A 13,610-nucleotide genomic window follows, 5' to 3' on the forward strand; every position below is an offset into this window, starting at 1 on the left:
TGCTGCTTTTCTTCTCCCCGATTCACCTGAACGCTTCCCATCCTAGAGGATGCCAGCCCCCATCCCCACCTGCGCGCTCGCTCACCTGCCCTTGCGATTGCAACTCTCCTCCTGCGCCCTGCCAGGTAGTTCTTCCCTCTTGCTCTGGGCTTGTCTTTCCCTGCCCGGCTTTAACTACCTGCCCTACCTTCGGACCTGTACTTCCCCGAGGCCCTCCTCCGCTTTTCAGACACTTTGAATTATTCCTTTACTTTCCCAGTTACCCAGCGTCTGCTCTCACTCACCCTTTCCTCACCTCCCCTTCCCATTGATTGTTCCCAGTTGTCACACAGACCGGTATCTGTTTGCAATCCTAACGCAAACAACGGTTAGGAGTTAGCTTGTCTTCAGATTTATTTATAAAGGAACAAGCGTAAAAATCTGAGTAGTGTAGTCTTATTTACTGGGTCGTTATGTTTAAATGGTATAGTTAACTCAAAGAATAGAAAGACTTAAAATACTTTATTGCCTGAGAAGATATACACGGTAAATTTGGAGAAGTAGAGTTAATAGTGTTGCTTTGCAGTGGGATAGGAACTTAGTTCGCGAAGCAGGGATTCCAGGGACTATGTAGGTTTGTACGGTAATTCAAATTCGTATCCGTGCCTAATGCTTTACAGGAGAACTTGGCACTTCTTTTGGCTCACTTACTTTTCCCACGAGGTTTAGAGGATTTTTAATAAAATGTTTCCTGGTGGTCTAGTTTATTCTTTGTGCATTACTCTTTTAATTTCATAATTTTCATGTCTTCGCTTTTTATGAGATAGAAATCGTCTTGGAACAAGATGATAATGCTCCTAGACACTTTAAACAATTCTTATACCAAAAAAAACCTGTTAGAAATCTAGATTATCTGGTTTGCAAGGCCTGGAAATTAAAGATCCCTTACTAAAATAGGTACATGTTCAGATTTTTCAATCCATTTCATCTCCTTCAAGTATAATCTGGCTGTGATTTTTCTTTGGACTTACGAATCCAGCCTTAGTTTGGCTAGGAGTCTAAAGAAAACCCCAGATCAAATCGCAGTTGACCTACAATAGATTTGGAACCCCATTCAGACCCTATACTGCCCTGCCTCATGGGGTGCTTTTAATCAAGGACATCCCACAGCCAGAATCCAACTAGCTTTTGAAAGAAGGTTTTAAGATATGTGTAGCTTGTGTTGCTGCATTATCATTTGTTGTTCAGCATGCAAAAATGGTTAAAATTTACATATCATAGTCAATGGTAAACCACAATGGTAGGCATTGCCAAGATTTTAATTCTTGAGTGATGTCATAGCTATAAAAGAATATCATCTTACCTATTAGGTAGGACATTGGATTGCTATTCATGGATTTCAGAGTGTAAATTTAATGAAAATGTTTTTATATCATTGATTTTTTTTTCATTAAATTGTGAAATTGTTTATAATTGAAGGTTTGCTGCTAGCGTTTTTCATATTTATTAAATTTGCTTTTTAGTAAGGTATTGTGGATCCTTAGTACTGTTATCCTTATTAATATATTTACTTTTATTTAATAAAAATAATTGCATATTAAACTTCATTAGTAGATCAAGCTAGGAGATGCAGCTTTAATACAGTTTTTAAAAGCTTGACAAAAATATGCAGAGTCAGTAATCCTCTAAATTACATGGTGCATAGTTCAACAAGTTGAAGGTGTCATTGAATGTTTTATTTATAGTATTTGGTCACTAGTACGGAAAAAATAAAATTGGAACTTTAGATTAATTCTGTATATTTAACATGAAAATACAGTATTCTTTAAAAGGAAGGTTAAGTATTCAAGATAAATTTATGCAAATTTAGCTGTGGAAATAAGACCCTTCTTGGATCGCCTACTAATAAGAGCTACTTTTACTCCAAATGCCAAAATGCTTGAAAAGTGCTTTTTGAAAAAAATTCAGTTGCTTCACATGGTACTTTGGCAGTGTACTTGATACCACAGAGTTGTGTGCTTTTTCTGTCTGTAGTAGTTTTTTCCATTTGTGGTCTTAACAAAAACCAGTGGAAAGCCCTTTAGTATGTGTATGAAAGAGAATTTTTCTTCCTGCTCTGAAATATAATCTTCCTGTGGAGAGATTCAGATATTTGTGGGCAACCAAGATCTTTCAAGTGTTTATACTAACCTGCTTATGTTACACTTTGTCCACATGGATCTAAACTGGAAAGGTGCCAGCTATTTTTCTCAAAGCATACTATGGGTAGGTATTAACAAAATAATCCAACTTTTTCCTCTATAAGAAGTTTATTTGTGCAAAATCATTTAGTAAGTAGGTTGCAGGATTTTAATAGGGAAAATGTTCAGAGGAAACTTTTGTTATAGAAAGGGTTTAATAAAAAAGACTTGTTAAAAGGATTTTTTAAAAACAAGAAACTGTCATGTGGGTCCTGAAAATTAAACTGCCTCATTGTATAGCTTAAAAAAATTTTTTTCAAAGCAGTTTTAAATTTTCTTGTTATGTTAATTCTGTAAGCTCCCCGCTGAGAACTAGGTACTCGAAAATAAAAGTAGAAGCATTTTATCAACCATTTTTTTGTTTTTAAATTTAGGTTAGTATAGGACTTAATTTTTCTACCTTAAATTTTTCCTCTAGTAACCAACAGTTAGGAAACTAACATTAAAAAATCTGTTCTATACAATAGGAAGTTTCTCAGCCTGTTTTAACTTATTTTGTTTAAGTCTCAGGAAGGATTTACTTGGTAAAGTAGTAGATGCCTTACATTTATATAATTCTTAGCATTTACAAGTTGTTTCATACTTTAATTATAAAACAGTATTGTGTATAATAAGTGAAAGTCTGAAGAGGTGTAACTCCTAAATCTGATATCCCTTGCTTTTTCAGGCCTACTGAGGTAATGCTGTTGCCTGACATGCCGTAGCTCGGTGTGTTTTTACAAACATTATATTTCATTGGGTCATCCCAGCAACTCTGTGCGAAACCAGTATCATTCACATTTTATTAATGAAAAAGTTGAGGCTTAAACAACTTAGTTTCAGGCCTATGATTTATCTGGTGTTGCAACTGATACAGGTACTCAGGTCAAATGATTTCAGTATTTTTGCTGTTAACCTATTTTATAAAAATTTGATCCAGTGTGATAGAGTTGGGTCATTGGGGTTAATCCTGGGTCAAAGGTAAATTTTTAATCTTTCTGAGTTGTTTTCCTTATCTGTAAAATGGGGATAATACCTTCTGTCTCCCCAGGATTGTGGGGATTAAGTGAAATAATGTAATTAAAGTATCTAAAAATAGGCAAAGAATGTTAGCTCCCATTCTCTTTGATATTTGAAAGTCCGGATTGAGTATTTTTTTAATGAAGGATTCATGTAAATAGTAAACCTTCCTAGTGTACTTAAAGCATGATTTTATTTATAACCAGTTTTCAGATATGATTTATGTGAAGTAAGGTAAAGCTATATCATTTTTCAGTGTGAAAGTGGAAATAAGGTAGAGTTAAGACTGTTTAAAATATTAAAAGCTGTAGGTAGAACATTTTTACCAAGCAAAGTAATTGAATTAACCGGTAGAATTGTATAGTTGTGCATTTCTCCTAAGAGACAGCCGGTAAATGGCAAAGAACAGAATGAAACCGGCTTTGAGATGGAAGTGAAGAACCTCCTAAGTATCACTCAGATTCTTTGTTGGTATATTCTTAGAAACTGGGTCCCACTGGAGGTATCCAGGCCAGTAACAGTGATGCTGATTTGAAGTGCTTTGCTTACCTTTAGGAAAAAAAAATTTTTTTCCCTTGAGGTATGTGGTCTTTTAGGGTAACTGGAACAAGAACACTGACATGATCTGAAGTTTCTTAACTATCTTAACTTTCTTTTGGTGGGGGAAACATTACTAACTCAACTTTTAAGGTTTATAGGTCTTCTCAAAGTTAATAGCATTTCTCTAAACCCCAAATCCCTATTTGTAGTTGGGTTGGCACTAAAGGAGAGTTGAAATTCATCTGAATATATCAAGAAAAATGTTTGCAAAGGGATATAACACATTTTTGTCATTTTAGGGTGTGTTTTCTGAAAGTAATGTCAAATTTCTTCTGGAAGATTATTTTTTAATAAATTTTTTTTAGGATATACTTCTTAGAGAAATTGATAACATAATATCCATTGCTGGCCTCTACCTGAAGGAAAAATTTTCTAATTAAGTTTATTTATTTATTTATTTATTTTAAAGATTTTATTTATTTATTTGACAGAGAGAGTTAGCGAGACCAGGAACAGAAGCAGGGGGAGTGGGAGAGGGAGAAGCAGGCTTCCCGCCGAGCAGGGAGCCCGATGTGAGGCTTGATCCCAGGACCCTGGGATCATGACCTGAGCCGAAGGCAGACGCTTAACGGCTGAGCCACCCAGGTGCTCCTCTAATTAAGTTTAATTTAACATCTTCAGAATTCCTATTTAGGGTCAAATTTCTTTTTCCCCCCAATTTTATTACCTCCTCTGATCCTTAATTGAATTTTGGAATTATTGTATGAAGTGTCTAATTGAATAAAGTGATAGTGCAGTAAAATGTATTTAGTTAAAATAGTGTGATCCTTGGGATAGAGCGCTATCCTGTAAATAGTAAACTTGAGTTGTCTTTCTGCATCAGTTTAATCATTTTTATTTATAAGAATCACATTTTTCCTTGATAAAATCACAAAGATGAATTAGTTCTTAATGAGTTTTTGAACCTCTTGGGATGAGAAAGACAAGTTTATCAACAAAAATAATATATTTGGGAAATAGGTTTTTGTGCTTTATTTTTGAAATTTAACTTTTTAAATTGTAAAAAGCTGGTAATGGAGACTAGCTTATTTTTATTTTTGTGTTTAGCACTCTGGTTCTCAGCTGTGGCTGTACACTTGGAGGAAAGCTTTAAAAAATATCAATGCTGAGGCCCACCCTCAAGAGATTCTAAATTAATTGGCCTAAGGTATGATACAGGCATTTGTATTTTTAAAAGCTCCCAGGGTGATTCTAATGTGCAGCCAGGGTTGAGAATCAGTAATTTAGCATTATCTGTCTGTTGATTTAATTCATTAATTGAGACTTTGTCCTTTTCTCTCTGATACTCATGGCTCATTACCCAGCCTATTAACATTTCCTGCCCTCACTTCACCTCCTGCTATTTACTTTTCACTCTCTTAACTTTGCTGCCCCCTGTGGCTAATCAGATGCTTTCCTGAAGGGATGTTAGTTAGATTCTGGAGTTTTAGGTATGATGAGCTGATTCTATAGGACTTTTCTGTAGTTATCATAATTAAAACTCAACTGTGGTCTGTTTTTCTTTTCTCTGATTTTAGAGCTGTGAGTGAGTAAAATGAAAGTGAGAACATATAGAGGGTTTTTAATTCCATCATTCAGGGCAACATGGTGATTCCAATAATTTTGGAGTATAAAACTAATATTTGCTATACACTAAAAGCATTGTTCTGCTTCTTTAAGATTTAGAACTAATATTACTAGTGTATGTGTTGAATATTAGGTATTAAGCAAATGAACTATTCTTGAATATAACTATTTTTGGTCATGCCTTCTTATTCGGCAACAAGAAATTTTTTTGCACAATATTTTTACTTCTATCATCTTAATCTTGATTACAGCTTTTTATTGAAGGTAAAGCATCAAGGACCTGGTACCACTTATATTTCATGTTCCTATTTTGGTTTTGGCCTTTCTGCTATCCAATTTGAATAAGACTTGTATTTGTTGATTTCTTGTTTTGAATCAGTGTTCATTTGTTTAGGGAGTGATGTTCTCTCTCCAGAATGAAAGAATTTGAAAGCAGAAGTCATCTGTGTTTTCATACCCCATTGTGGTACCAAATACAGCATTCTGTGCATAGTAAATGTAATTATGTAGTTAGAACAACTGTTTTGTCGAAGAAATTACCTGTTGTCTTTTGACTGTCTTCCCTTAACACCCCTTCCCCCACCCAGTTATTGATGATGGTGCTTCTTTCAGTGACGTTTGTTCAGTGATGTTTGATGCTATCTATCAGCAGATTGGTTCTCTTCTTTTTTATTTTAATGTATTTGTGCCTAAGTCTAGTTCAGGGTTTTTAAGTAAATAAATTCTGGGCTTTTGATACCATGACAGTAAATAGTAAATGTAGGTTTAAAACGAAAGCTTGTTTCCTCTTGTATTTATGCTTTGCAAATGACTGGTTTAAGCGACATGTAACATTATTGATAGATTTCTTGCTAGGAAAGGTGTGTGTAACGTTTGTGTGGAAAAAAATAGTACTGGGTTGACTCCCAACCTGGACATGTGTATACAAACATTAAATGAACTCAAATAATTAGTTTGCAGTAATTTCTAAATTTGAGTTGCAATCTTTATAAGGATGTCCTTGAAGGAGATGAAAGGAACACATTTTAAATATATAATTACTTTTAATGCATTATTGTGTAACAAGGAACCTAAATGATTTGCTGAAAGAGTTTTACATGACAGAGTAGGTTTATGCAAAATAAACTCTACTTGTCTGAGCAGGATATTGACTAATAAGCAGTTTCAAATTTACTTTTTATGTGTATCTGTTTGAAGTCTTCCCTGAAGGAATTTGTTTATGTGGGCTTTTTGAATGAGTATTGGTGAATTTTAGAGATCCTGCAATTTGGATCAGGAATTCTAAAGAAACACATTATGATTTTTGGAGGAGTAATTTGCTGAATATGATAGGCTCACATAAAATTCAGAGAACCTATTTCTAACTTGGACACTGAAGGCAAGGGATTTCTTGGGAACACACTCCTCCTACTGGAATGGTGATGCTAATTGCAGCTACTATAACCTTACCATGATGTTATATCTAGTTGAGCCTTCTGGTGGTGAATGGGACCACAGAAGTCATTGTAGTTTAGCCTTCACTGGGAATCCATTTCACTCTTGTTCTTGCTTGTCATTTCATCAGAGAAGCTTTCTTTAATGTAGGGAGAAAATACGGGGTTTTTAAGCTCCTAGATGTTTTCTCAGATTTTGCTTTGTTAATGAATGAACTGTATGGGCAGTACCTAAAAAAGGGTTAAATGTCTGAAACAAGAATTTTTTAATGACTGGACTTAAAACTTGTAGTTCAGAAGTATCAAATTTTAAATATGGCTTCAGAAATTACACATTTTCTCTTTTAAGTGGTTTTGCCTTTGTTTCACACTCAATCCTAAAAGTTAATCTAGAATTACAGCTGTTACACAAGTTAGTGATTATTTAAACACATTGTTAATTCCATGCCTTTAAATTAATAAAGTAAAAAAGATGAGACAGTTTTTGTTGTAAACTCTGAATTTTGATTTAGCAAAACGGAGTGTTTCAGACAGACTATCCTAATGATAAACATCTATTGAAGCCATAAGTAAAATATAATTTCTGTAGGAATATGTATCTGCCTTTTTAAAAAAAATTATTTGAGAGAGAGACAGAGAGTGGGGGGAGAGACATAGGGAGAGAGAATTCCAAGCAGATTCCCTGCTAAGCAGGGAGCTATGATGCAGGGTTTGATCCCACCACCTGAGACCATGACCTGAGCCAAAACCAGGCGTCAGATGCTTAACCAACTGAGCCATCCAGGTGCCCCTGTATCTGCTTTAAAACAAACAAACAAACAAAAAACTTAACACTATCATTCTTTTAATTGGCCAGAGGAAAAATTTTGTTTGCCTGCTGTTAAAACTAGATAATACTTTGCTTTCAAAATCTGGTACAGAAATATTTTCCTCTCGTTGGTGTTCATAGTGCTTAAAATTTAGAGATTAAAGCTTTACTTAATAAAGCGAATAAAATGATGAATTTTTAAAAAATTAAATGTCTTCAGGAGCTTGTAGTTTGGTGGGGAATTTAGACATGTAAGGCTGTTTCAATTACTGTCATGTTTTATGATAAGAGTAAGCAGTAAGTGGCTAGGGTAGTGTATGGGGGACCCAATCTGGTTTTGGTATGTAAGGAGAGAAATCAGGGAAAGTTTCCTGAAGAAAGCAACAGGTACACTGAGACCTTAAAGAGGTGTTCAGCCAAGACAGATGGGGTCTGAGAGGTCCAACTAATGGGCAATATGAGCAGCCCAGAGGTGAATGAGTGTAGCATATTTGTGGACCTGCCAGCAGTCTGTGTGGCTGTGATAAAGGATATTGTAATAGAGAACTGATCAGAGAAGAGACTGAAGCAACAATTAGGGTCTATAGCATAGTCTTGATGCTATGTGCTACGTTTACTCCTTTTTTTTTTTAAGATTTTATTTATTTATTTGACAGAGAGAGACACAGCAAGAGAGGGGACACAAGCAAGGGGAGTGGGAGAGGGAGAAGCAGGCTTCCCGCCGAGCAGGGAGCCCGATGCAGGCCTCGATCCCAGGACCCCGAGATAGTGACCTGAGCCGAAGGCAGACACTTAACGACTAAGCCACCCAGGCGCCCGATGTGTTTACTCCTGATAGTAGCATGAAGAGTGTATTGGGAGATGGGGGAGTAAGGAGCACTAGTTAGGATGCTGGCACAGTAATTCACACGAGATGAAGGTAGCCTCGTCTAAGGCAAGACTTGGTGACAGGGAGAAACCAATGATGATTTCTAACTCGGGCAACTAGAGACATGATAGCAATTTACTGAAAGGGAAAAAGAGAGGAAGATCAGATTTGGGGGAAAATGGAAAGAACCATCATTTAGATGATGATTAGAGGAAAGGGGGTAATCTCAAGGCGAGAGAGACAGCTTGAGTGGAATCCAAAGGAAGACAGGTAAGAGGAGAGACAAGGAAGTGAAGGGAAGAGAATCTTTAAGAATGGGGGTGAAGGGTGCCTGGGTGGCTCAGTTGGTTAAGTGTCTGCCTTCAGCTCAGGTCATGATTCCAGGGTCCTGGGTTCGAGTCCCTCATCAGGCTCCCTGGTCAGCGGGGAGTCTGCTTCTCCCTCTGCCCCTCCCCCCACCCCTGCTTGTGCGTGTGCACATTCTTTTTCTTTCTCTCTCACAAAAAATAAATCTTTTTTTAAAAAAATGAGGGTGGAGAACTAGTAACATTGAAAGGAGCTGTTGACAAGTTAAATAAGAGCTGAAAAGTTTCCATGGGTTTGGTAGTCTAACATTGGTGACTTGAGAGGCATTTCTGAGGATTGATAGACTTGAAATTTCTGTAAAGTGAGGAATGAATGGAAATTGTTAAAGTCAAGTCTGTAAGTATGGACATCTCTTTCAGGAAGCTTGACAATTAGAAAAAAAATTCATCATTAGCTGTCAGGTGCAGAATGGATTGTAGCAGAACAAGATTTTTAGGAGGAGGACCAATTAGGAGATTATTTTATTAGGGCAAGGTGAGACATGGCATGACTTGGGCTAGGGGTGGTAGTAGTTGAAATGGAAAGAAAGATGTATTTGGGATATATCTTAGATAGGACTTGTTAATTATTTGAGGGGAGGTGGAGAAGGAAGGTAGGAATCAAGGGTGATTTTCCGGTGCTTTAGCTTGGACCACTGAGTGGGTAGGTCTACCACCACTGAGAAGGAATACATTAAAGAAGGAACCAGATATAGAGGGAAAATCCAGAATTGAATTTTGGAAATTTGAAGTTTGAGATGTCTTTTGGAAACCCAAGTAAGAATATCAAATAGATTTCTTTTGGAAGCATGAACCATGGAGTACCCATTTGGCAATTTCTATGACTTCTAAACATTAATTAGAAGATTTTCAAGTTTGCCTTTTAGAAAATGGTCATAGTTTGTGATGTTGGCTCCTTGGTCTTCTGGCCAAATTGGGATTATCTATTCACTATTCAGTGGAATGTCTGTGTCTACCAGATGGTGTATGTATGAGGGACATCACAAAATACGTTGGGAGAAGTGCATGAGTAAGGTTAGAGTTACTTACTTGTTTTCTGCCTTTAGAGTGTAAGTTGAGTGCTCCAAGACTGAGATCTGTATCTTCTTCCCCAGTATTTAGGTAATCAGTTCTTGGTTGTTTTATTTATTGAATGAAATAATGAAGCAAAAACTATTAGATTGACTTAAAGAAAAGCACCATTTTGTGTCATGCAGTGATTCACAATTTTATACTGACTTATAACTGAGTCCCGTAATGTTTACATACAACCCTAATTTTAGCATTTTTTTGATGAAGAAACAAAAACAGGTAGGTTATATGTTTGTGCAGGTCATACGTAGCTCAGTATCTTTTCAGTTGGTTTTTGATTCTTCCTCTATAATATTAAACTGAAGATGTGTATTGCCTGCACTAAAGCAATATTAATACCTTATTTCCTAACAGTACAAAGGAGAAATAATAGTAATTGAACCTTGTCAAGATACTGACTTCTTTTAGGTCCTGGGCAAGTAGACCACTATTGAACATTTTTCTAAGAATCTTCAATGCAGAGGATTTTTATTTCTTAACTTGTGCTGGTATAAAAATAATTGATCTTCTTTGGTGTCTTCCTTTTAGCACTGTTCCTCCCTTTTTTAAGTAATGTAAAATTTCCATTGGAGAACATTTAACATTTGTTTCATGAATGAGTACTGAGACACAAGATGAAGTGAACTTTTAATCACTCAGCACTTTTGTCAGAGCTAGATTTATGTTTTGGAGTTAAAGTTATAATCTATAATTAGCAGTTTTAATGAGTTATTATGGAATATCAGGAACTGATCAGACTCTACTTATTTTTGCCTCTCTTTTGGAAATGCTGTGTATATTTCAGTCTCCCTTATGTTTGTGGCCACATTAGCATAGTCTTTCAGATCATTATTTCCCAATTTGAGGTAGGAAATAAATTGAGGCAAAATAACTAAGACTTGGATATAAAAGACAGTTGGGCGAATTCATCTGTCGCTTTACTGATTTTATTCTCCTATAAAACCTCTAGAAAAATAAATTGGATGATGTCATCTGCTTAAGTAGTTTTCCACATACGTTTGTCCTTCCAGTGAATGAACCAGCCCAAATTTGAATTCAAAATGGAAATAAAGTAGTAAATGTAACAATGCACCTTTTAAGGGGCATTTAGTGTTTTTTTTTGTTTTTTTTTTTCATTTAGTTTTAATAGTCATGTTTCCTTCAGAGGAAATTTCTATCATTCATTTAGGAAACTTAAAAATAACCCAGATTTTACCTAGCTACCAAGTACCCAGGCACTGATTTTGGTCTTTCATATATTTTGATATCCTGTTTTTAATTTCGACCACATGGATGACCTTACACATAACATATTTTGGTATTTTGAGAACTGCTTTTTTTTTTTTAAGGTCTAGAAAAGTAGCTTCTGTGGAATAGGAATGACTATTTTAGGATACAATACTTGCTGTGAGTCATGAGTGAGTTTCAGTTTTCATGGTTTTCTAAAATAAACTCACTTAAAGACTATGCCGTAAGATATGTCATATTCTTTTTTTTTTTTTTTAAAGATTTTATTTATTTATTTGACAGAGAAAGACACAGCGAGAGAGGGAACACAAACAGGGAGTGGGAGAGGGAGAAGCAGACTCCCCGCCAAGCAGGGAGCCCGATGTGGGACTCGATCCCGGGACTCCAGGATCATGACCTGAGCCGAAGGCAGTCGCTTAACCAACTGAGCCACCCAGGCGCCCAAGATATGTTATATTCTTAACTACCCTATTTCCTTTATAGTGGTTTTATTATTTTTATAAAAACTTACAGACTTCACTGTTAAAATCAAGTCAAAAAAGAATCTTACAAGGATAGAAAATAAAAACCCCCAGAGGAAACGTCTCTTAAAATTTTGAGTATCTTTCTATACTTTCCCATTAAGTGGGATCATATAATGTATGTTGTTCTGCATGTAACCCACTATTTACTTTAATTGAATATTAGAAATAGTATACTTCTTAAAGGAAAAAATTAAAATTAATTTAGATTTGTTTCTGAATAAAGTTTTTATATGTGGAAATACTAAATCAAATTACTTTAAACCTTGATTAAAAAATTCCTTATATTAAAAGGAGAGGAAATAATTTCTAAGAACACTGATATTTAATTTTAGGGAGGTTATACATGGATCTCTTAGAAAACCTGATTAAAGAAATGCATCATCTTCTCAGAAAATATCATATACAATATTGTATATATAATTTTAGGGTTCTTGGATTCACTACCACCCTGAAGCCCATCTATGGGGGGAAGTGGGAGTATTTGTAGACCTTGGGCCTGTTCTAGAGACTTGAACAACCTTGTTAAGTTGTTAATCCCTTTCCTTAACACAGTAGCAGGTGTTTCTTAGGAGTCACAGGGAGGAGTAGTTGCCAGATGGAACTTCATCACAGTCATCAAAACTGAAAATAGCTATAGAGGCATTGATCTGTAAAGATTTGTTTAATACTTCTTGTTCCCCAAAAATTCCAAATGAGAAACAAAATGCTTCTAAAAACCTGTTTTATTTAATGAATAACAGATTTTATATTCAAATTGAATTAAGCAAAAACAGTGTTTCATAATTTATCACACAGAAAAAAGAAACCAAAAAACATTGAATTAAGCAGATGACACAGATATTCCACTTATAGGCATATCTCAAAGATATTGCAGGTTTGGTTCCAGACCACCACAATAAAGCAAATATCACAATAAAGTGAGTCAAATGAATTTTTTGATTTCCCAGTGTATATAAAAGTTATATTAACACTGTACTGTAGTCTTTTAAGTGTGCAATAGCATTATATCTAAAAAAAAAAAAAAGTACCTACCTTAATTTAAAAATATTTTATTGCTAAAAAATGCTAATCAGCTTTCAGAAAGTTGTAATCACTGATCATAAGTCACCATAACAAATAAAATAATGAAAAAGTTTGAAATATTCCAAGAATTACCAAAATATGACACAGACATGAAGTGAGCTATTGGAAAATGCTGTTGGAAAAATGGTGCCGATAGACTTACTCAATGCAGGGTTGCCACAGACTTTCAATTTGTAAAAAATGCAGTATCTGCGAAGTGCAATGAAATGAGTTAATATGCCTGTACTCTCTCAAGAGCATGTTTTTCAATATTCTACTTCCAAAAGTCCAAGTTTCTACATTCCAGGGAATTCATATAACAAGCCCCATTAGCTCATCCTCATTTCTTGTTCTTTTCTACTTTATCAGAAGTTGTTTTCAAAGACAAAAGATAACAAAGTTAATTTTTTTGAGATAAAAATCAAACAGTGCCTTCTTATTCTTCTATAATGCAATAGTTGTGGATGTATTCACATTTGAATAGTAATGGAGTAAAGCATAGAAATATTCTCTAAAGTTTTAGATAGTATTCTAGCAGTTTTCTTTTTTTTTTTTTTTTTTTTTAAAGATTTTATTTATTTATTTGACAGAGAAAGACACAGCGAGAGAGGGAACACAAATGGGGAGTGGGAGAGGGAGAAGCAGACTCCCTGCCGAGCAGGGAGCCCGATGTGGGACTCGATCCCGGGACTCCAGGATCATGACCTGAGCCGAAGGCAGTCGCTTAATCAACTGAGCCACCCAGGCGCCCTCTAGCAGTTTTCTTAAAACAATATTTGTATATTAGGATATACATTTGATAATGTATATCATTTGATAATGATATCAAATTGGTAGGATGCATGTACTCATATTTCCTAAAAGGTGA

The 13,610-nt window shown here is 35.3% G+C and overlaps 1 protein-coding gene across 2 annotated transcripts in view; it reads left to right on the forward strand.

The window, feature by feature from the left end:
* The window catches only part of PPP2R5A (protein phosphatase 2 regulatory subunit B'alpha), a 72,983-nt gene that overhangs the window by 948 nt on the left and 58,425 nt on the right, over window positions 1–13,610 (forward strand). The window contains exon 1 of one of the 2 annotated variants that reach the window (XM_045877180.1): window positions 35–125. The exons of the other annotated variant lie outside the window; for it this stretch is intronic. Coding sequence (XP_045733136.1) covers window positions 50–125 — 76 coding nt within the window. The 5' untranslated portion in view covers window positions 35–49. Of the gene's footprint in view, window positions 1–34; window positions 126–13,610 lie in introns of those variants that run through there. 2 annotated transcript variants of the gene reach the window in all.

This window comes from Mirounga angustirostris, unplaced genomic scaffold, assembly GCF_029215605.1.
Source record: "Mirounga angustirostris isolate CCGP_5_RB_7025 unplaced genomic scaffold, mMirAng1.0.hap1 SCAF_6, whole genome shotgun sequence".
NCBI classification, from domain to species: Eukaryota; Metazoa; Chordata; class Mammalia; order Carnivora; family Phocidae; genus Mirounga; species Mirounga angustirostris.